The sequence below is a fragment of the Rhodnius prolixus genome, unplaced genomic scaffold, assembly GCF_049639745.1.
Source record: "Rhodnius prolixus isolate KJV_2025 unplaced genomic scaffold, Rpr scaffold_13, whole genome shotgun sequence".
In the NCBI taxonomy this organism is placed as follows: domain Eukaryota; kingdom Metazoa; phylum Arthropoda; class Insecta; order Hemiptera; family Reduviidae; genus Rhodnius; species Rhodnius prolixus.
The window spans coordinates 10475275-10500096 of record NW_027411583.1 but is presented as its reverse complement, the minus strand read 5'-3'; the positions used below and the strand labels follow the sequence as shown (position 1 = coordinate 10500096).

The 24822-nt window shown below is 36.7% G+C and overlaps 1 protein-coding gene across 16 annotated transcripts in view; it reads right to left on the bottom strand.

Annotated features, from left to right (window-relative positions):
• Positions 1 to 24822, bottom strand: part of nAChRalpha4 (nicotinic acetylcholine receptor alpha4) — a 204102-nt gene that overhangs the window by 66574 nt on the left and 112706 nt on the right. For all 16 annotated transcript variants that reach the window (XM_074116204.1, XM_074116205.1, XM_074116206.1 and 13 more), the window contains one exon: positions 19730 to 19839. In XM_074116204.1, the coding sequence (XP_073972305.1) occupies positions 19730 to 19839 (110 nt within the window). The remainder of the gene's footprint in view (positions 1 to 19729; positions 19840 to 24822) is intronic.

Sequence of the window (24822 nt, the reverse complement as noted above, 5' to 3'; positions counted from 1 at the left end):
AACTGATATCAGTGGTTACACAAAATAGAAAAATCTGAAAACTATATATTTTTTTTTTCCTTCACCAGAATCATAAATAGAAAAGCCCCCATTAATTAGTTTACGCAAATTTTAAAGTCACCATATGGAAGGAGGGGCGAGGACATAAGGATGATGCTTCATTAACGTTTTGTATCTTTAATGTGGTTAGGTGTAGAGTTTTAGCTTGGTTTACAGACCACCAGGCTGCACCACTTACCCCCATGTTGTTCCAGTTGCTGCATGCTTGGACAAGTCTCCTCCTGTGCTTGACCAGAACGGAAATAGACGGGGAGAGTGAGAGAGAGAGCGCATGGCACAGCAGTGAGAATTTCCTCCTTCCTAATTAAAAGCCACTAAAGTTGTGACCATAACATATATTATGCACAGGATACTACTACCCGCCGTTCAGAAAGGTCTGATAGGTTATAAGTACTGGCTAGGTTATAATACCCTTACGGTTTAGTAATCAAGTAGTATCCCATTGAACAGAATGGCTTTACCGTGGCGTTAATTAATAAAAAACCACACAGCACTTTTTCATTTTCCCATTTTTGGGAGTAGACTTTTCACGAAAATGGAACCAACGATTTTCTTGTAATTATATTCCAAACAGTCGACAACTTTTATTTTTCCCAGGAAATTAAAATTAAAGAAACTTAATTTAGGCGTTCCGCTACCCGTAGGGAGAAGTGGATTAGCCACTTTTTCAGGGTACTTGGCGTCCCTGCGGGTATCCCAGCCTAGCAACATGAACATAAGCAACATATACTGTTACATCCGAATACATTTACACAGTACACACAGAGCATAGTCATCTGTACAAGGTGGGGGCTTATGAGCTCGGAACTGTTGTGCAGATTGCGTCAGGATGAGGAGGAAACGGCCTCTCACTGACTGATCGATTGCGTTGCCATCGAATGATTGCGCTATGAAATCTTTGGATGTCTGAGACCAAAGGAGATAGTAGGGCAAAAGAACTAGTAGGGAAAGTACTCAACCTCCTTAGAAAGGGGAGGTTTCATCTACTAGATCCAAAGGGGATGGCACAATAAGTCTATTTTAGCTGCGGTGCCGTGGGGCATAGATCCCGTCCCGATAATCTAATCTAATTTCTAATCTAGGCGTTCCGCTAAAGGACCATTAATGGATAACCTATGGTTTTGTGCCCTAATAAGGGAGGGTAGATCTGCATTGAGATTTCCATTTAAACGAGTATTCTCAATGACTATTTTGATCTATTGTACAAACTATTATTTAGGAGCGGTTAAATATTCTTCATTAACCAGTTAAGCGTGTACGACGTGTATACACGGCCAAACCAAATCTCTATTACGGTGCGTTCGACGTGAATACTCGTTGTGAAAAATATAAAATTGCCATTAACTACAAAAACTCGAAATTTTAATCAAAATACATTAAGAATATTATTTGGTGGGATGTTTCCTTTATCTTACCCAATAGAACTGCCAAGTATTTTACACGGAGTGGGGTGGAGAGAGCCAGCCAAATGATAAGTGGTTGGTACATGTTTTTGGTCTCCGCATTAGAGATTGGGGAATTACGCACATAAATAGAAGCTCTCAACCCCTGTTGCATTGCCCCGTTTTTACCTTTTAGTTAGAGATTTAGACCTCTCAGTACGAGCATGATTTCATTTTGCACAGAATTCAAAAAGCTCTTTTCATCCTTGTAAAAACTCTTGGCGTCCCTAGTTAACTGGGAGCAATGCATATACGTGAAGACGGTGCAAGATTTTTGAAAGAGCACAGAATGCTCTGTAATGCTCAAAGCCCCAGAGAGATTATAGAAAAAGTCGCTTGCACAGTGAATATTATGACTATTGTAAACTTTTGGTTGTTTTGCCCCCCTGCGTTCGTCATTGTCCACGTCATTGTCGTGATTTTAATTCCGCCGAGGGGTGAGTTTAAAACTAAATTCCACGCTTAACTGGTTGTAGTATGATTTGGCCGATTGAGGGTCTAATTTTTGAGCCGTGGCCTTATGGGTGACAGGGCAAGGGAATGCAAGGGGGGAAACCCCGCTTCCTCTACAAAGGCCCACACTAGAATCGCGCTGTGCGTGCGTACGTCACCCCCACTCCTAGGAAAACACCATGTTCTAATTCTAATTCTTAATTCTAAACACCATGTTTTATGTTTTATGTATCTAACACCAAATTCTAAACACTATGTTTTAAAACATGGTCAACAAACATGGTGTTTAGAATTTGGTGTTAGATACATAAAACATAAAACATGGTGTTTAGAATTAAGAATTAGAATTAGAACATGGTGTTTTCCTAGGAGTGGGGGTGACGTACGCACGCACAGCGCGATTCTAGTGTGGGCCTTGGTGAGGAAGCGGGGTTTCCCCCCTTGCATTCCCTCGCCCTGTCACCCATAAGGCCACGGCTCAAAAATTAGACCCCCAATCGGCCAAATCATACTACTACTGGTTCAATACTCAAAAAATTTCGAATATTCCAAAACCGGAAATTCCACTTTAACGATTGGATTTTTTTTTGCTAAGATTGTTTCTTAAAAAATTATTAAGATAAAACAATTTTTTATTTGAATTTTTTTTTTCAGAGAAAACTTTATTCTCTTTAAGCGGAAAAGTTGAAAATTTTCTTCAGATTATGGTCAACACACCACGAAAGTTGAAGGAAAACTGTATGTCTCGTATGAGTGGTCACAAGAGCCCAGCCAAGCGACCACAAAGCAAGTACTTCCGGTGAGGATTATATTAATAAATTGGTTACATCATCATCATCCAATGGCGCTACAACTCATTGCTGAGTCTTGGCCTCCTCAACCAGTTTCCGGCCAGTCAGTCCTACTCTGTGCTAGCGCTCTCCAGTCAGCGATAATCAATAACGACCTTGCATCACCTGCAACACCGTCCGTCCAGCGCAGCTTCAGGCCTCCCAACTCTTGCTAACTCCGTAGAGGTGCTCATCCGTCACCAATAAATTGGTTAAATTAGTTGCTCAGCTGATACCAAAATGTGGTTTTTAAATCAGGCTGGGGTAAGTGAGTATGGTAGAACTGTCTCAGATTCTCTAGGACTTCCTTTGGAAATTTGGTTCCTTCTCAGAAAACTGAGAGTTAGACTCCATTCAGGTTGGACTGGTTGTTACCAAACCAAAATAAAATGATCCCCTAATCAGGAACATAATTACAAACAATTAGTGTTCAATAAACATGCCGAGGCTATAGGTAATACAGTTTAAATAGGCAAGGACAAAAATTATGGAGGGGGAATGTGGTCATATGATTTGTGGCAAGAGTCGTTATCCGCGCACTGGTAGAGTGTTACATCTTCTATTATAATTTCACCGCCTCCACGCTGGAAAGAGATATTAATGGGGCGGCTTTATTACCACCACCACAGCCGCCGTCTCCATTTTATTATGTACTCTTCTTCGCTTTGCTTCCTCATTCTCCCAATATACGACTCTTCGACACCCAACTCTTGTACCCCCCTCTATTTGAACAAAACGACCATTCCCCGGGGAGGTGAACATTAATTTTTATTTTTAATTAGTAAACTGCTCGCCTCATTTATCAACTTGAATTATTGAATATTAATTATTTATTACTAAGTAATAAACTATAGATGTGAACGCTCCTAACAATGATCTCTTTCAAGGATCCAATCTTGAAACTATGAATTTTTAAAAAACACTTTCAGCTGGCTGACTTGATACAGTTTCTCAATTCTTCCTCAGAACCTGCTTAAAACTAATTTTACCGAACAAAAGATAACCATAGACAAGACCAGAGATGGACCACTGATTACAATTTAATCATAAATTTAATTAATTTTTTTTAAATTTTAATCAGAATTTAATCGATTAAAATAATCGTACTTCCAATTTCTAATCATATGACAATAAATTAGGGAACTAAATTTCAAATTTAATCGATAATCAAATTGATTTAATCATTTCCACTATATGACTTTTCAACCTTATGGTTCGGACCACGTTTTGGCGAGGCCACCTTTTCGATTTAATTTACTTTAGACTTGCGACTTCACAAGCATTACCATTCACTAAACCAAGATAGGTTCACCCTTACACTCACATTTAACCGTGTTGGTGACTCACTAGACCTACATAAGACTATCTACTTATACTCTCATTTTAGGAGAGGGTTAAATAAGGTTTTCTAAACTTCAATTTTAGATATTTTAAGGTTTTACTACCTTTAGGTATTTGATTATTAAACTTCTAATCAAACTTCTAAAAAGATAGCAAATCAATACACCGAAAATGCAGTTTTAAAGAAATACTTTTTCTACAATTTACAACGAATTTGCCAAACTGATTCATTTGAAGCTGATCTAATGGCGTACTTGAGCTTAAATGTCAGTTTGGCTTCTAATTATTTCTCAATTAATAGTTTGGTTCAGAGGGAATGTGTGGCATTCTATCGACATTATTATTAAATTGATCTCTTTTTTCTTTATGAAAATCTAAGTTACAATAAAATTCAATTATATTCGTAAATTATGGTAAGAAAAAGTCATGAGAGTGTCCATACGAGATTCTTTTCATGAGAAAGTGAAGTGAAACTGTCTAATATTGGCGAAAAAGATCTTAAAGTAATAAAACATTTCTTGAAAATTGAGAATATTTAAAAAAAATAATAATTTGTTAGCATTTTGTCTCAATATCTACGTAAGATTAATATTCTTTCTAAAATAACAAAGAAAAGTTAATAAAATATGAGAAAATAATGAAATATATAGAAAAATAAGAGGCAAGTATTGAAGCACCATTGATAATACGCTGGCCCAGCCCATAGCTGGTTTTCATTGGAAGGGGCGTGACTACAATAGAGGTGGGGCATGACCCGCCCACCGACTGCTACCTTACTACGCTGTGATTGGCTAATACTTTAAACGTAATAAAATCAATGAAATAATTAATTTAAATTTTTTTTTTCAACATTTCTCCCATAGGTATTTGATAAACTATCGATTTAAGCAAGAAAAACAATTTACCTATAAGAATACGAAAAATAATATTTCTTTTAGAATAATACTTCTTGTTTTATCCAATTATCATCAACAGAAACAAAAAAGTTGAGAATTTTTGTTTTTTAGTCGCGAAATCGATAAATGAGAAATAGGCATATTGTAGAGTTTAAGCCGACATTAAATAGGCTGCAAGCTTACATTACAGTCCAGTCGGTGGAGAACTCTAGTGGCAATTTCTGTAAACATAAATGCAGTTTTTATATTCAAATTTGACCAAGTTGACGATTTACTAGAGTTATATAGGACTATATTACACTCATATTTAACTATGTTGACGACTCACTAGACTTAAATAGATCCACCTTACACTCACTTTTAACTATGTTGGTAACTCACTAGACTTTTATAGGACTATCTTACACTCAAAAACCATGTTGACGAATCACAAAACTTATATAGGACTATCTTACACTCATATTTAACTATGTTGAGACTCACTAGACTTATGTAGAAATATCTGTCACTCATTTTTAACCATGTTGACAACTAACGACTTATATAGATAAAAATATCTGACACTCATTTTAAGCCATGTTGACAACTCACTAGACTTATATAATAGATAGAAATATCTGACACTCATTTTAAACCATGTTGACAACTCACTAGACTTATATAGAACTACCTTACACTCATTTTTAACCATGTTGACAACTAACTAGACTTATATAGATAAAAATATCTGTCACTCATTTTAAGCCATGTTGACAACTCACTAGACTTATATAATAGATAGAAATATCTGACACTCATTTTAAACCATGTTGACAACTCACTAGACTTATATAGAACTACCTTACACTCATTTTTAACCATGTTGACAACTAACTAGACTTATATAGATAAAAATATCTGACACTCATTTTAAGCCATGTTGACAACTCACTAGACTTATATAATAGATAGAAATATCTAACACTCATTTTAAACCATGTTGACAACTAACTAGACTTATATAGATAAAAATATCTGACACTCATTTAAAGCCATGTTGACAACTCACTAGATTTATATAGAACTATCTTACACTAGAGTCTTTTTATGTTCGTTAGAGACAATTTGGATCGTTTTTCGCGAAATTTTTTTTGATCGATCGGTTCCACGTGAGACGTTTGTCTAAGTTGATTCTGAGATATCGGCCCTTTATGTGCCAGAAGAAAAATGAATATGTTCCAGATAGATTGAGGGGAGTACTTTATGATGTTGGGTAAAGATTATGTTAGTGTTCTAGAATATCCTCGTCTAGAATAGGATAGCCGTATCACATCACCAAACGAATAAATGGAGAGGAAGTATGCAAGATGTAAAGTAATGGAGTTCATTGTTTCATAAAGTTAAGTGCAACTTATTGCATGAAGCATAGTTCACAGTAAACCGTTTGTTTTTTGAGAATAATGAAAAATGAATTTATTTATTTTAGTTCTCGTACATTATAAAATATTATATTTAAGATACAGGAACGTACACTTATTCTAAACTGATACTTTAAAGGAAAGTTCCCATCCATCACCACTGATAATTAAAGCTGCACTTCCGATTGGGAGATTTCGATCATTAACGTTCTGTCAGGTCTCATTGAAGTGCACAAAAGGAAATATTAAATTTGAACTTACTGGGGTTTTTATTTTTAATTTTCGTATCAGGAAACCTCAAAGATGAATTTCCGGTGGAAATATATATTATAAAGTACGATTGTAACACTAACCTCTACTAGAAGTATTAGGGTTTTACTAAAGATTACGAAAAACCATTAAATAATTAAAATCCTACAGACACTAATGCAAAGTGTTTTTTAGCTGTAATTAAGTGATATAAAATATATTCTGTGGATTATAACTACCCATTTAATTGGCAGACGGAGATATTTTATGAATGGAATGGATTTATATATATATATATGGTCTTTAATAAAACACGTGAAGGTATTCCACACCATTCATAGAAGCTGTATACCATACATACCATTTATTTATAGTATTCAACCATTCCTGTAGTGGTTTATATGCTTTTGTAAATTTCAAAACTGATTACACAGAGTGATTGGTAATGATTGTTTGGTCTGAGAGGGGGCAAATTTATTTTCTATTACCATTACAATTATTTATAAACTTTCTGCATAATCAGTGCTGACCCATCATCATGTGGAAACATTGTTGGACTGGTATTCTGATGATGGATGAAGGTCCGAAACCGGTCAGCGATACAATAAACAAACATTCGTGCTGCGATGGATTTAAAAAATCAGCGATATTATTCCTAATCACTGCAGACATACAGACGTCACGATAGTAGAGCGGTTATAGGCTAGACCTGCCAAGCTAAGATGTATTGCGGTACTAGTCTAGCCCTTGGATTTTATTTAATGGTTAATATGAGAAATTTATAGTAAAGTATGTTAGGCGGTTATAGGCTAGACCCGCAAAGCTAAGATGTATTGCGGTACTAGTCTAGCCCTTGGATTTTATCTAATGGTTAATATGAGAAATTTATAGTGAAGTATGTTAGGCGGTCATAGGCTAGACCCGCAAAGCTAAGATGTATTGCGGTACTAGTCTAGCCCTTGGATTTTATTTAATGGTTAATATGAGAAATTTATAGTAAAGTATGTTAGGCGGCTATAGGCTAGACCCGCAAAGCTAAGATGTATTGCGGTACTAGTCTAGCCCTTGGATTTTATTTAATGGTTAATATGAGAAATTCACAATAAAGTATGTTTGCTAGTCGCCTTCGTCCATGACACCTAATTTGTGATAGTTGGATGTAAAGCCTGCCTGAAATAATAGGCATTACATTACTTTAATCACTACTGACATAATCAATTTTTTTTTTAAATATGAAGAATAAAAAAGGACGGAAAAATTCCTAACAGTTTTCACTGGCACTGATGGATTCAGTTAGTGAGTGATAAGAGGAAAATTCTGGTTAAAATCTCTTTTTCCCAGTTACTTCTGTTTGGCTTGCAGACGGTGACGATACCTCTCTAGAAAGAGAAATTTAGTGTGGGGGGGGGGATATTTCCTGAACTGGGTAGTTCTCTAGTTGAAAAAGGAAATTGGCTAACCGATGAATTTCCTATTGAGATATATATATTTCACTTATCGATTCATTCAAGCTTCATCCATAGAACTAAAATCGAGTTTAGAGAAATGATTTTGAAAGTTTGTTCACAAAATGTTGATAATATCACACGGTATTTTCTAATAAGGAAAATTTTTAATTGCAAATTTTCAATCTTTATTTTCCAATTATTTTTGGCACCTTTTTTTCATTTTTCTCGAACTATATTTTATAGAAGTAAATTAACGTCGCGCAGGTTTTCGGTTTTAAGTTTTTACCGGAACTATCAGTATTTTAGGGTCTCTTGCTCTTGAGTTCAAAAAAAAAAAGGTTTACCGGAAGTGAGACTTTACGCTACTTGGGTTTACATGTTTTTTTTTTTTTTTTAAATAGATTAACCACGTACAGGTTTTGATTGATTGAACCCAGAATTGAGGCCTATTTGAATGCGGCAATCCATCTAAAAATAACGAGAAGTGCAGAAAAACAAAATTTCAAACGGATAACAAAAAAGTACCAGCCGCAACCGGACGTATTACGTCATATTAGACATTAACAACGACAAGGCGTTTCTTTGCTTACTGGAGCGTAATTGAGCTCAATACATCATTGCTGTCTTCTGCCTGCGGTGTGGGTCTGCACTGTGAGTACCTTTATGACGCGTACTGAGAACAATGTTACAGCTCAAAAATCCTCGCATACGTATTTCTAGAAGTTATTCTTTTTTAAATACTTTCTAACACATTTTTTTAAACAATTTTTCGAGCAGTTTTACCCCTCTTAAGTGACTTCCGGTTTATATATTAGACCACTTATGACAATATAAAATAAAATATGGGGCAAACACTCACACGAATTCCTTTTAATAATATTCTCCTAGCAACAACATTAAAAATTCGCTAACCGTACATTATACTGAAATATAATTTTACAGTGAAGCCAAATCCCATAGTCACCAGAGTTGAGCCACCTCAAGTCACTTACTAGATTGCTAGCGACTCCAGCCTCTTTCTGATACACGCCAAATATCCACTCACATCTAACCTTATCCTTCCAAAGCCGTAAATCTTTAGAAGGTGAACTAAACTATAAACCATTCTCGGGAATAGAGAAAGAGACCCTCACTGAGGGACAGCCCAGGGAGTAAGTATCTGAAAGAAATTTTTGTAGAATAACGCTACATCCTACATTGCGTCCTAGCTGAGCTTATTTTTGCGTAATTCCGCTCGTTGGGGGGGGAGAAGGGGGGAACTAGAAGATATAGAACGAAGTGGGGTTAGAGTCCAGAACAAAACCATCAACACCTTAGACGTCAAAGCAGCTGAAATTTCGGGATTGAAGAGAATGCGTTAATGCTGTTCTGGATAAGGATAGAAAAAAAGAAAAGTTCATGCTGAATGAACGGGGCGCAAAACCTAAAGGAACATGGAGATCGGAAAAGGTTGGGCAGAAGATGTTCAGGAGAAAGAGATGGACTTAGTTGGAGGGAAGATACTCTGAGAAGAACGGAATAAGGGCTACGGCTTGCTGAGTAGACTGAGGAACTTTCATATCACTTGACAAGAAAATGAGTACAGATTAGAAAGTGGAAGATCTAGTAGATTGAATGAAGCGAGAGAAATTGAAAAAGGGCAATTAGCATCAAGGGTAGACTAAAAACAACTAAGCAGCTGGACCAGGTAGCGGAGAACTTCACGAAGTTAGGAGTCCGAACGTTGGTAGTCCTGAAGGCCTAGGAAGATACGAGGTGAGGCTATTAAATATCGAGACTATTTTGCTGTAAAACATTTTATTTTAAATTTATACATATTCAGTTATTATCACCTTCAATATACACCCCTCCCCTATCCCTACAACGCTCCATGCGAATTTACCATTGTTCGAAACCGTGCTGGAAGTCTTTTTCTGTGAGCTCCCCTGCATGACGCGTGCCGCTTTTTCTTTCACAGCTTTACAACGGACTGAAATCGTGTTCTTTTTAATGCTGATTTGACTTTGGGAAACAGATAAAAGTCACACGGGGCCGCCAGGTCAGGCGAATAAGGCGGATGGCCTAAAGAACTGGGATGTTGTACTTGGCTAGTAACGTCTTGACCAGACAATGCAGTGTGAGCCGGCGTCTTGTTGGAGAACCCCGTGACTTGTTCTTCCACAAATCGGGGTCGTTTTTTTCCTTACTCTTTCACAGAGTTGAGCAAGCACTTCACGGTAGTAATGTTGATTAATTATAACCGGATATTTTCATCCGTTTTGGACGTGGAAGGGCCGACCCGGGCGGTCATCATCTCCGACGTCTTCTCGCGGCCATCTTGGAAACGCTTGAACCACTCAAAAACTTGCGCACGTGATACAACATTCATCGCCATAAACTTCTTTTAATAAAAGATAAGTTTCAGTAGCGGTTTCGCCAAGTTTTGAGGTGAAATTTCACGACAATTCGTTACTCTACTACATGTGTAGTATCATGTTTTCGGCAAAACGAAAACTAACACCTCTTTACACAAACCTTCGGTTCCGGTCAGACAGATTTCTCTACAAACACGGGGTGACACTGCACAATCGAAAGAGAAGGCTTTACGTTGCACAGCTGTCGGTCGTTACGGATTTGGCGCATGCATAGTTCTTCTGTAGCAGCATCGATCTCGTTATTTAAATAGCCACACTTCGTAACAATGGTAGCCTCAAGTTATTGAAGCTGTCTGGAGCCACAAAAGATCTGTCAGAACATCTGGTGATTTGGTATTATTATTATTATTGTCGAGACTATTTCCTGTTGGGAGTCAATTCTTTATCACTTGCACACTTCATACTCTTCTCGCTTTCATTGGTTACATTTACTGACATTTAATTTACAACAAATAAAAGATTCCATCAAAGAGAGTTTTTTAGCAGCCAGATCGCAGCAGCAGGATTTGGCTTCGGAAACAATAACCTTGAATGAAAGTCAAAACTTTTAATCTTCCATTCATCTACAAAAATATCCCTGGAACAATACGCGTTACTCTGTTCGTAACAATCGCAATCCATGGAACAAAAAAACAAACAAACAATAGGCCATCCAAAACTGACGACAAACAAAAAGGGCCAGAAGTGTAGCGGGGAAATGTTTTAACTTTTTAGGACAATATGTATGTTGGGGAAGGGCTAGGAGAGACGCTGCATGTTTGTTAAGTTGAATTTATTAAATTCAAAGCTCGTTAGAAAAAGGGCTCTACCCTAAATCAAACTTTACCACCGGTTATGGAACTTTTCATGAGCATGTATTCAACTATTTATTCCTGGTTAACGAATTAATGAATGAAGTTTTAATATTCATTTTTTATTGTTCGCACCATATTTTTTTTTTTTTTGAAACTGTGATTATTTTCTCAGGGCAGCCAACTTCATAAAGTAAACTTTCTCATAACAAAGTTATTTAAATATCGCACGTTTTTTGTATGTGAACATATTATTGGGTGGCACTACCTGAAAAATCTAAATAATATCTTTCAATTTTAACAAATATAATTACAGGAATTATTTTTTGTTTAGTACATAAGTAGTAGTAAAGTAATCGCCTATTTTTTCAGGGTGGGCTTAACGTCCAACTACCAATTCGGTGTCGCGGACGGAGGCGACTAGCAAACATACTTTACTATTTTCTGATATTAACCATTAAATAAAATCCAAGGGCTAGACTAGTACCGCAATACATCTTAGCTTTGCGGGTCTAGCCTATAACCGCCTAACATACTTTACTATAAATTTCTCATATTATACCATTAAATAAAATCCAAGGGCTAGACTAGTACCGCAATACATCTTAGCTCTGCGGGTCTAGCCTATAACCGCCTAACATACTTTGCTATAAATTTCTCATATTAACCATTAAATAAAATCCAAGGGCTAGACTAGTACCGCAATACATCTTAGCTTTGCGGGTCTAGCCTATAACCGCCTAACATACTTTACTATAAATTTCTCATATTAACCATTAAATAAAATCCAAGGGCTAGACTAGTACCGCAATACATCTTAGCTTTGCGGGTCTAGCCTATAACCGCCTAACATACTTTACTATAAATTTCTCATATTATACCATTAAATAAAATCCAAGGGCTAGACTAGTACCGCAATACATTTTAGCTTTGCGGGTCTAGCCTATAGCCGCCTAACATACTTTACTATAAATTTCTCATATTAACCATTAAATAAAATCCAAGGGCTAGACTAGTACCGCAATACATTTTAGCTTTGCGGGTCTAGCCTATAGCCGCCTAACATACTTTACTATAAATTTCTCATATTAACCATTAAATAAAATCCAAGGGCTAGACTAGTACCGCAATACATCTTAGCTTTGCGGGTCTAGCCTATAACCGCCTAACATACTTTACTATAAATTTCTCATATTATACCATTAAATAAAATCCAAGGGCTAGACTAGTACCGCAATACATTTTAGCTTTGCGGGTCTAGCCTATAGCCGCCTAACATACTTTACTATAAATTTCTCATATTAACCATTAAATAAAATCCAAGGGCTAGACTAGTACCGCAATACATCTTAGCTTTGCGGGTCTAGCCTATAACCACCAAACATACTTTACTATAAATTTCTCATATTAACTATTAAATAAAATCCAAGAGCTAGACTAGTACTGCAATACATCTTAGCTTTGCGGGTCTAGCCTATAGCCGCCTAACATACTTTACTATAAATTTCTCATATTAACCATTAAATAAAATCCAAGGGCTAGACTAGTACCGCAATACATCTTAGCTTTGCGGGTCTAGCCTATAACCGCTCTGGCTACCGTGGCGCCCCTTTTAGTACATACAAAAGTAATTTAAAATGAAATAAAAAATTAATAACAAATGACAATAAAATCAACTTCATTATCTAGAAGATATTATCAATTATTAGTGGAAAGTTGCAGATGGGCTGTGGGGGGGGGGTTAAGCCACTTTGGCGGGCTAGCCTGGCGCGAACGGTATAGCTAGCAGTTTAGTATGTCTGGCGGGTGTTCAAGTCACCAGTGGTAGGGTAAAGAGAGTGGAGAATGAATGAGGGAGAAATAAGGCCGAGTGTTGGTGTTGGGAGTTGTGCCGCCACTGGGCGGGTGAAAGAGAATAGAGCGGCGGGAGTTTTAACCAGCAGCTGACACACAAGGCCGTTCTACATTGATTACAACCCGTCCACCCGCCGCCTCCCAACCACGTACTTTATCCAAGTCTCCCGAACGCCACTTTCTATCCCCAATACATTCTGAAGTACTGTGTGCACGAGAGTCTGCTAAAAAAAAAGAAAAAAGGGATTGCAAAACTTTATAAAAGATCTGGTCCATTTGTAATCAAATTGTCACAATCAAACGAATATAATCAATCATTTTTATTTAAAAAGAAAACAAAAGTCTAGAATGCTGATGTCCTGGACCTTCCATTGGTCCTTTTAGATATTCATTTTTACTTTTTTGATTTCTACTTCAAACTTAAAGATGCAAATTCACCTGAATGCAATAACCACATTGTGAGTCACCCAAAGAAATTCATACAATACAAAAAAGTCAGCCAACTGGAAGGGGGCCTTATTTTAAAGAATAGATTTTTAAATTTTATTTAATTTTAACCGGGTGAGTCGGGGGGTGGGGGAAGATTCTCTTTAAACATGGCGTACGAGTTAATCTATAACCTTTATGTGATTTATTGAGCCACGGGTACGATTCTGTGCCCGCCTCCACAAAGTAATCAAAGACCCTTATCTATAACCGAATATAAGGGAAAATTGGTTGACCGGAAGTGACGGTCTTTCCTTTGGGGAGGAGGAGAGGTATTCTTGAAAACAGTTCCTACGATATTCTTCAAAATTTATTCTTATTTGGTCATCAAAAGCACTTGTAAAACTTTCAATTAAAAAGTTTTTTTCCAAAATTTCATTGTTTGTGTGACGTAACAAAAGTTGTGGCCATTGTACAATCGTTCGTTCAAGAAAGATAAAAAAAAAAAAAAAATCATGTCGCGACACACACACACAAACACATAAAAGTTAACATGTTCTATGTGGCTTAAAATTTTAACCTTTTTAAACAAAATTCATACTTAATAAAGCATGTTTCAACAAGAAAACGGATATTTGGCGCCACACCATAGACAGGTGCTCAAACATTTCCATACCCCAAAAAAAATTGACCCCCATCCCAGTAATTATTTTTTTTTAAACCAACCAGAGAAAGAACAAAAAAAAAAAGAAGTTATTTAGTTTGTTATTTAAATACTGTTCATTCTTAAAATAATTGTGAGGAGAGGGGGGGAAGAAATAGAAGTTTTATCGGCCATGAAATATTCCCATTTAAATACAAGGCTACCAACACACTAGATGAGAGGGAATTTTTTAATATACCCTTCTCTTTTCATTCAGTGTGCTAATTTGCATAACTTTATAGTTAAAAGCCTCTCCCAGTTACTTTGCTTCTCTCTTGGCGCTACTCCTTAAAGAAGCCACAGACATCCTCTACTTTGCGCTCTTCATTGCGTTCTGTTTTTCCCCCTTTTTATTTTATTTTTTTTGTTAAAAGATGGACAAAGATGACAGGAAGTAAAATAATTAAAAGAAAACTTCAAAAAACGTGCTTTGTACTTTCCTTCCTCTTATGAAGATAAGTAAAGGAAGTATGAGGTCTGTAAGTACGTAAATTGCAAATTCACACCCAGCAGCTTCGTATAAACTCGTATAAAAGCAATTTTTGGGCTCAAGTGGCCGGGGATTTAGTGGCCGAAGATTCAATAGTGAAAATCAGCTGGAAAACAATGGAATAGAGTAAGAGGGGTTGGTAAAACTGATGTTTCAGCGAATTTGCTGGAAGTGGTGCTTTTTGAGTGTGTAAGTCGGGGATGAATGGGAAGGATAACTGCTTCTCAAGGCCACCTCCAGAAGAAGGTATATCCTCTCCTCCAATATCTGGAGAGGCTCATACCCAGGCTCTCCAGAGAGGTAGAGCAGGGCACGACCAACCACCCTTCCAGCACGGCTTTACTGGGGGCCCCTCAATTCAACCTCAACAAATGAAGCTGTGAAAATCCATATTCACCATCTCATCATCACATGGGAAAGCGAGGAGGATAGAAACAGAAGAAAGCTAAAAAAAACCTGGACTATTTCTCTGGCCCTACATTGCGTCACATTATGATGTACCTACTTCACCTTCCCACTTCACCCTCCGTTTCCTAATTTCCCTCAACTTTTCGAAATTATGACCACGACCGATTCTTACCGCCCAATATATATCGATGCCAATTCTATCACTGACGTTCCATGTCATTGATGGTATTTCGTACAACCGTCAATGCCACGTGGAGAGACTCCAACAAAATCTGCCAACCGGAAATGCTCATGGCATCATGCCAATCCTCAGATTTGGACACTATTTAACATATTTGGCTACATTTTTAAAACTTCAATTTAGATAAGATTAATTAAAAGCTTTTGAACACCGTAAGAAAAGAAGAATGGGATAAAATAGTGCTTTACAAGTTCATTCAATCCCTAATTACGTATAAAAAGCTCTTCATTCCGTCAAATTGGATCAAAATCGGGTTAAGATTTTACACAATTTTCAGTAATAACAGTTTTGGAGGGAAAACCTTACATAAATGGGGGCTAACTCCTCTCCCATTCGATGTACAGCGGCGAGACCCCCCAAAAGGCTCATCTATATAAAACTCTGAATCGAATGACACCTCATTCATGAAAATCGGTTCGCGCGTTTAGGCGCTACGTTGTTTACACAATTAAGGTAACAAGAACAATTTTTGAAAACGCTATCTTGGCCCATTTCCGGCAACTTTTTTCTGAAAATCTATTAGATCTGGGTTGTTGCAAAAAAATTACAGTTATAAAAGAGGATTTTCCCTATTTTATAAAGAAAATTTGGGAATTTTAGCTTTTATGGAAAAAGATAAAAAAATTGTCAAAGTTGGGTGTTTTTCAACGTTACGCTTTTTCGTGCAGTTTTTTGACGATCAACATAGATTTAAATATTTTTCTCTGATTACCCAACTTCCTAAAATAGCCAAAAATGTATTTATTAATTTTGTTTGCGACCTTTTTCCGGTGACTTTCTTTTTCTGCGAATCTAAGTTGGAACTTCCGGCTAATCACAACCTTCCTTAGAAGCAGACCGAGAGAAAGTGCAGAGGGAGAATGAAAAATAATAAAACGACGTCAAAAGCGTTAAACCCAGAGATTATATTCTCTCATGTAGGGGAAAAAGAGAAAGGAAGTAATTAATTACGTCACCGGAGAATGAAGCTTAATTAAAAACTTTTGTTAATGATTTACGTCGTTATTAAGAAGATTATTAACCCAGAGTAAACATTTACATTTTTCTACAGAAAAGATTTCGCAAAAACAAAAACAAAATGTGGATTAAATACTGGCACGACTTCCTCTTAGCACCACTCTCAGTATTCCCAACTCACAAAAATGTGGATTAAATACTGGCACGACTTCCTCTTAGCACCACTCTCAGTATTCTCAACTCAAAAAATGTTTTCTTCCAACTATAACTTTTTATTTGGAAACATTTTTCCAGCAAAGGTTTTCCTTTAGGGTGGGAGGAAGAAGAGAGGTGGGGATTAACACCCTTTAAAGGGTTACTTAAGTGTAATGTGCAACCTCATTGAACCTGAATTTTTTGTTGCAAAAGGCCCCTTCTTCTGGTAGAAGTGCGATGGTTAAGGATTCCTCTAAGGAGTTATTACAGTTTATTGTACTGAACTTGCCACCTGAATAAATCAAAATATGAGACTGAATTTCTAAATTTGATGAAAAATAACTCGGCCGGAAATGCCACTCGACCGAATAGTTATTTCCGTATTTTTAAGTTTTTACCAACAAACATCTTACAACCGGTATAAATTTTGGTTTTAAAAATTCAATTAAGAGCATTTCTTAAAGAATGTGTGTAAATTCCAACTAAAATTTTAAGAAAGTAAATATAACTCAAACGTTTTTTAAAAACAGCAATCCTCTTCCTTGTTCATAGATCTGGGTGCGCTACCTTGGGCTCTAGATAGACAAACGACTCACGTGGAACCCGCACAGTAGACTTGAAAAGACAAGCAATGACAAAACGTGCGAAACTGCTCTACAGACTACTTGGACGACGCTCCAAATTGCCCTTAGAACTAAAACGCTTAATATAAAACACTATTCTCAAACCTATGTGGACACTTACAAGGACTAGAGCTGTGGGGTTCAGCCAAACCTACAAAACATACGGACTGTACAAGACATTTCAGTCAAAACTCCTGCCGACAGATAGCTGAAGCTCCTTTCTACGGTGGGCTAACCTCATCCTTCACAACGACCTCAATATTCCCTTCATAGACCAACTCGCCGAGACTAAATATCAAAAATTCCACACTGCTCTCTCGACTAGCTCTAATCCTCTTGTACTGTCTCTCGCTTCCCCTGACATCCCTAATACTCCTCGCCGACTGAATCGCCAGTGGCCCCGCGACTTCCTTGAGGTCTGAAGAACGAAACGCCATTATTCTCCTCTCTCCTCCTCACATTCTCCTCCTCACATTCCCCTCTCTCCTATAGAGAGTGCTACCGTTGGGTAGTCTCTCTCCTCCTGCTCCCCTCCCGCACCAGTTCATCATACTCTCCATATTTACTGATTGCATACAATGTATATAGATTGTAAATTACAAAATAAATTTTAAAAAAAAGTTTTAAAATTTTTTTTTTGTAATTTACAACTTTCTAGAATAGTCGTAGATTTGTGTGTTTTTTTTTGAGGGGAGTATACAAACTCAGTGAGCTCAGAAGCTCAGATAATGAATACTTTCTGCGAAAACTCAAATGACTCCGAACGTAAAAAAAAAAATAATAATAATAATAATCCCTAAAAAATTTAAAAATTCAAAACTTCAGCGGACCTCAAAACGGTTATATCCCGATAAAAAAAATAATAAACTCAAAATAGAATTTGACTAATTCAGTGGAAGGAAGTAAAAAGTTGAATTAAAAGATCTGAGTATGAAAAGTCCCAAAAAAAACGTGTTGAAGCGTAGACAGACGGAAGTAGAAAATACGATTATGGGGCAACACATCCACCATTTTGTCGCTCGCTCCAATTAGGGCGCATCCAATCGTTTTATTCAAAAGTGTTAATAACTTGGGGGGGGGGGAAATCAACTAGTTTCGAAATGTGTGCTTCATTTTGTTTCACTTTGATGACCAATTTTGAAACACACAGTGACGCTTCATTAAATTTTTGCTTTACTCGAAAACCAGTTCCCTTTTATTCATATTATACTGCAATCAGAGATGAGATATTGGACTTAAACTCTGAAATAAACACGCGGATAGTTGGGGTAATATTAAGGTTAAGGCTGCAGATAAATTTAGATTTGGACGTTTTATTGCCCGGGTAATTCAATGACAGCCACGCCTCTTAGACTCCACACACCCAATCCCCTAAAATACTTGTTCTAATCCTAAAATCGTTTTTCCACGATAAATGATTGATAAATACAGTCGTTTTTTATAGAAAATTCCAAAAACCTCTACAAATATCCTAACAATTACAGGTGTAACAACTTAACTGATTTCATGACCTTATTTATAGAATTATTACTGTGCTCAGAAACGATTCTGATAATGTATATCTAGGGGGGGGGGCTTGCATGATTATGAGCGAATCGACAGTTTAAAAAAAAAAATAAAAAATCTAGCGTTCTTTGTCTCCCCGAGCTGACAGTAAAAGTGAGTAAAAAAATACCTAGCTTTGGTTTTCCTGGCGCAGGAACTACAGAAAATGCTGAGCTTTCAGTAAAGGATGGCCAAAATCTATTTTAAGACAATAAGACGGAAGTGAAATAGTTTACGAGTACACATACAAGACCATGCTCTAAGAGCTTTTCTTTTTCCCCTTTACATTCAGAGCATTCTTGTATTTCCGGTGAAAATTCAATAAAATTTGTGAACTTTACACTACTTCCTCTTACTAGAAGAAGTAAACAAAAAAAAAATAAATAATTAATAAAAAAAATAAATAGTCCCAGTAAAAATACTTAAAATAATTCATTCATCAATTAGCTGTTCATTCATTCATAAATAAACTGTTGGAACACTGCCAAGTAAAATGGGTCAAAGTTCATTTTAATGATTTATTTATGGCTGCAAAAATTTGATTAATTTTTGTTTTAAAGCTCCTTTCTCGGATAATTGATTTACATTTAAACTAAATATTTATACCTGAGCAGACCTAAATGTTTTTTTTTTTTTAACTTTACGGGCAAAATAAAAATCAATAAATATTTAAAAATAAAATCAATAAATAATAAAGGGTGAAAATAAAGATAAAACTGGTATAATAAAGTTTTAAGGTTTTTAAAAATTATTAATATTTTTCATTACTTATACTATGTTATTTGAATTAAAAATTAATTAAATTTAAATATGCGATATTTATTTCTTTTTAAATAGATTTATTATTTATAGAGATAAAGAAAATATATAATACAGAAAAAAGAGAACACCATTGATTAAAAGAATATATATATATATATATATATAGGAAAATAAATTGAAAAAGATGAAAATTTGAGTACTCACTTGTTATATAAAACAATGTCGGGCCTCCATATGTGATCAGATGGTACATGCAGCATCTGAACTCCACCATACTCTTTGGGCTCCCATCTTAATTTGTAGTCGTACCATGACTGGGGAAAGAGGAGAAAACAGATTTTAAATCATTGTAATAATAATTGTTTTGTGGAATTATGAGCAAATTTCCATAATCACTTTTGGAAGTTTACAAATACAAAAAATTATTGCAACAAGTTAAAAAAATGATACACGATAGAATAATATCAGGGATAAAAGGAAAATCGATAAAACGGAATTGATTCTAGTTGATCGATTTTGTTCAAATGCAGGCTGTGATACCTAAAGCTAATCCAATAATAACTTGCAGGTATTTTCCGTTTTTCAATTACGCTAATTGAAAACAGATCGAATACAGGGGAAAAAAGGCGCCACGGTAGCCGAGCGGTTACAGGCTAGACCCGCAAAGCAAAGATATATTGCGGTACTAGTCTAGCCCTTGGGTTTTATTTAATGGTTAATATGAGAAACTTATAGTAAAGTATGTTAGGCGGTTATAGGCTAGACCCGCAAAGCTAAGATGTATTGAGGTACTAGTCTAGCCCTTGGATTTTATTTAATGGTTAATATGAGAAACTTATAGTAAAGTATGTTAGGCGGTTATAGGCTAGACCCGCAAAGCTAAGATGTATTGAGGTACTAGTCTAGCCCTTGGATTTTATTTAATGGTTAATATGAGAAATTTATAGTAATGTATGTTAGGCGGTTATAGGCTATACCCGCAAAGCTAAGATGTATTGCGGTATTAGTCTAGCCCTTGGATTTTATTTAATGGTTAATATGAGAAACTTATAGTAAAGTATGTTAGGCGGTTATAGGCTAGACCCGCAAAGCTAAGATGTATTGAGGTACTAGTCTAGCCCTTGGATTTTATTTAATGGTTAATATGAGAAATTTATAGTAATGTATGTTAGGCGGTTATAGGCTATACCCGCAAAGCTAAGATGTATTGCGGTATTAGTCTAGCCCTTGGATTTTATTTAATGGTTAATATGAGAAACTTATAGTAAAGTATGTTAGGCGGTTATAGGCTAGACCCGCAAAGCTAAGATGTATTGAGGTACTAGTCTAGCCCTTGGATTTTATTTAATGGTTAATATGAGAAATTTATAGTAATGTATGTTAGGCGGTTATAGGCTATACCCGCAAAGCTAAGATGTATTGCGGTACTAGTCTAAGCCATGGATTCTATTTAATGGTTAATATGAGAAATTTATAGTAAAGTATGTTAGGCGGTTATAGGCTAGACCCGCAAACCTAAGATGTATTGAGGTACTAGTCTTATTTAAATTTAAATTTATAGTAAAGTATGTTTGCTAGTCGCCTCCGCCCACGACACCTAATTACTGGCAGTTGGACGTAAAGCCCGCCTGAATAAATAGGCAATTACTTTACTTTTTTTACTTTTACAGGAAAAAAAAAAAAATCTTTCTCAAAACGTTGAAAACACAAAACAGAAATTCTGTATTTCTCCTAGTATTACTGCCGGTACTCACCAAAAGTGAATTACACAGCCAACAGAGTGTACTCTAGAAAGTGCCATATTTTTTTTTTTCTAGGGGGGGCCCACTTTACTGGGCAGTTTAATGTACTTCTTTTTCTAGCTTCCTTCCTACTCAGTGTCGTGTGATTTTATTCGATATATAACTGGCAAGAAAGGAGTAGTATCCACTCAGAATCTCCCAGCAATACACGGACTAAACAAAAACCTCCTAAACAGAAATCGTTACAGCCATAGAATACTACTAAAGTCACCCAGTTTATGGGTGGAAAAATCAACCCAACCTAAACCGTCCTTAAACACTTTTGCAATAAAGGGCAGTAAAAGAGGAAGTAAGGTTTAGGACAGACCGGACAGTAAAGACAAGCCACTTCACCAAGGGCTGGCTGATAGAGTTACGCACTCTTAACTTCCTCAATATCCACAAATTTGTCTCTTTCTCTCCCACACTATCACAATATTTATAAGTTGTAATACACGCATTAAGTAAATGGTGCATGTTGAAGTAAAGTTGACGGAGAAGGATATTGGGTACAAACAACTTCCTGGATAATAGAGACCTCAAACCGGAAAGTTCCTGAAAATTCGTTATCGAAAATTAGATGCGATCACAATACTTCTTCCTAACTAGTAAGAGACAGTAAAAAAAAAAGAAGGGAAAAAAGTTTATGGTCAGGAATAAAACCCATCACTACCCATGTCCCAAAAAGTTCCATAAAAATATTCGGGATGGTACTGCTTGTATTCGTGCAGAAAAGCGAGGAGCCAGGAAAATATACATAGAATTATTAGCACACCCACGCAAAACCCGTGAGTTCAAAAGAGAAAACTATGCGAGTGGGTGAAGAGACAAGGAATTTTGCGAATTCCGGTCACGAACAGTAAGAACCCTGCCCACCTCCATCCGCCCCCCCGGAGGGAAAGTGTCGTGACAAGAGATGTGTGCTGTGAGCAAAGTCTAGGGAGAGGATGAGAGAGAGCAACAGAAGGGACTTTCCAGACCCAGTTCGGGAGTTAAGTTAAGTAACTCAATACAACCGCCATATATATACTCGTGACAAGCGTTAAAACAGCTCGGGATAAGGGAGGGGACACCCCACAACATTCTCTTGTATCATGCTGAAAATATGTTACATAAAAGTTCCAAGTTTTCAAAAAAAAAAATTGTTATTTACTTCTTTACACGCTTTAGTTACGAGTATAAACGCGCTTCAGGCGGTTATAGGCTAGACCCGCAAAGCTAAGATGTATTGCGGTACTATTTTAGCCCTTGGATTTTATTTAATGGTTAATATGAGAAATTTATAGTAAAGTATGTTAGGCGGTGATAGGCTAGACCCGCAAAGCTAAGATGTATTGTTGGTTTAGTGGGTTCGATTCCCCCGGTCTCTAGGCCTTGGATTTTATTTAATGTTTAATATGAGAAATTTGCAGTAAAGTATGTTAGGCGGTGATAGGCTAGACCCGCAAAGCTAAGATGTATTGCGGTACTAGTCTAAGCCATGGATTCTATTTAATGGTTAATATGAGAAATTTATAGTAAAGTATGTTAGGCGGTTATAGGCTAGACCCGCAAACCTAAGATGTATTGAGGTACTAGTCTAAGCCATGGATTCTATTTAATGGTTAATATGAGAAATTTATAGTAAAGTATGTTAGGCGGTTATAGGCTAGACCCGCAAACCTAAGATGTATTGAGGTACTAGTCTTATTTAAATTTAAATTTATAGTAAAGTATGTTTGCTAGTCGCCTCCGCCCACGACACCTAATTACTGGCAGTTGGACGTAAAGCCCGCCTGAATAAATAGGCAATTACTTTACTTTTTTTACTTTTACAGGAAAAAAAAAAAAATCTTTCTCAAAACGTTGAAAACACAAAACAGAAATTCTGTATTTCTCCTAGTATTACTGCCGGTACTCACCAAAAGTGAATTACACAGCCAACAGAGTGTACTCTAGAAAGTGCCATATTTTTTTTTTTTTCTAGGGGGGGCCCACTTTACTGGGCAGTTTAATGTACTTCTTTTTCTAGCTTCCTTCCTACTCAGTGTCGTGTGATTTTATTCGATATATAACTGGCAAGAAAGGAGTAGTATCCACTCAGAATCTCCCAGCAATACACGGACTAAACAAAAACCTCCTAAACAGAAATCGTTACAGCCATAGAATACTACTAAAGTCACCCAGTTTATGGGTGGAAAAATCAACCCAACCTAAACCGTCCTTAAACACTTTTGCAATAAAGGGCAGTAAAAGAGGAAGTAAGGTTTAGGACAGACCGGACAGTAAAGACAAGCCACTTCACCAAGGGCTGGCTGATAGAGTTACGCACTCTTAACTTCCTCAATATCCACAAATTTGTCTCTTTCTCTCCCACACTATCACAATATTTATAAGTTGTAATACACGCATTAAGTAAATGGTGCATGTTGAAGTAAAGTTGACGGAGAAGGATATTGGGTACAAACAACTTCCTGGATAATAGAGACCTCAAACCGGAAAGTTCCTGAAAATTCGTTATCGAAAATTAGATGCGATCACAATACTTCTTCCTAACTAGTAAGAGACAGTAAAAAAAAAAGAAGGGAAAAAAGTTTATGGTCAGGAATAAAACCCATCACTACCCATGTCCCAAAAAGTTCCATAAAAATATTCGGGATGGTACTGCTTGTATTCGTGCAGAAAAGCGAGGAGCCAGGAAAATATACATAGAATTATTAGCACACCCACGCAAAACCCGTGAGTTCAAAAGAGAAAACTATGCGAGTGGGTGAAGAGACAAGGAATTTTGCGAATTCCGGTCACGAACAGTAAGAACCCTGCCCACCTCCATCCGCCCCCCCGGAGGGAAAGTGTCGTGACAAGAGATGTGTGCTGTGAGCAAAGTCTAGGGAGAGGATGAGAGAGAGCAACAGAAGGGACTTTCCAGACCCAGTTCGGGAGTTAAGTTAAGTAACTCAATACAACCGCCATATATATACTCGTGACAAGCGTTAAAACAGCTCGGGATAAGGGAGGGGACACCCCACAACATTCTCTTGTATCATGCTGAAAATATGTTACATAAAAGTTCCAAGTTTTCAAAAAAAAAAATTGTTATTTACTTCTTTACACGCTTTAGTTACGAGTATAAACGCGCTTCAGGCGGTTATAGGCTAGACCCGCAAAGCTAAGATGTATTGCGGTACTATTTTAGCCCTTGGATTTTATTTAATGGTTAATATGAGAAATTTATAGTAAAGTATGTTAGGCGGTGATAGGCTAGACCCGCAAAGCTAAGATGTATTGTTGGTTTAGTGGGTTCGATTCCCCCGGTCTCTAGGCCTTGGATTTTATTTAATGTTTAATATGAGAAATTTGCAGTAAAGTATGTTAGGCGGTGATAGGCTAGACCCGCAAAGCTAAGATGTATTGCGGTACTAGTCTAAGCCATGGATTCTATTTAATGGTTAATATGAGAAATTTATAGTAAAGTATGTTAGGCGGTTATAGGCTAGACCCGCAAACCTAAGATGTATTGAGGTACTAGTCTAAGCC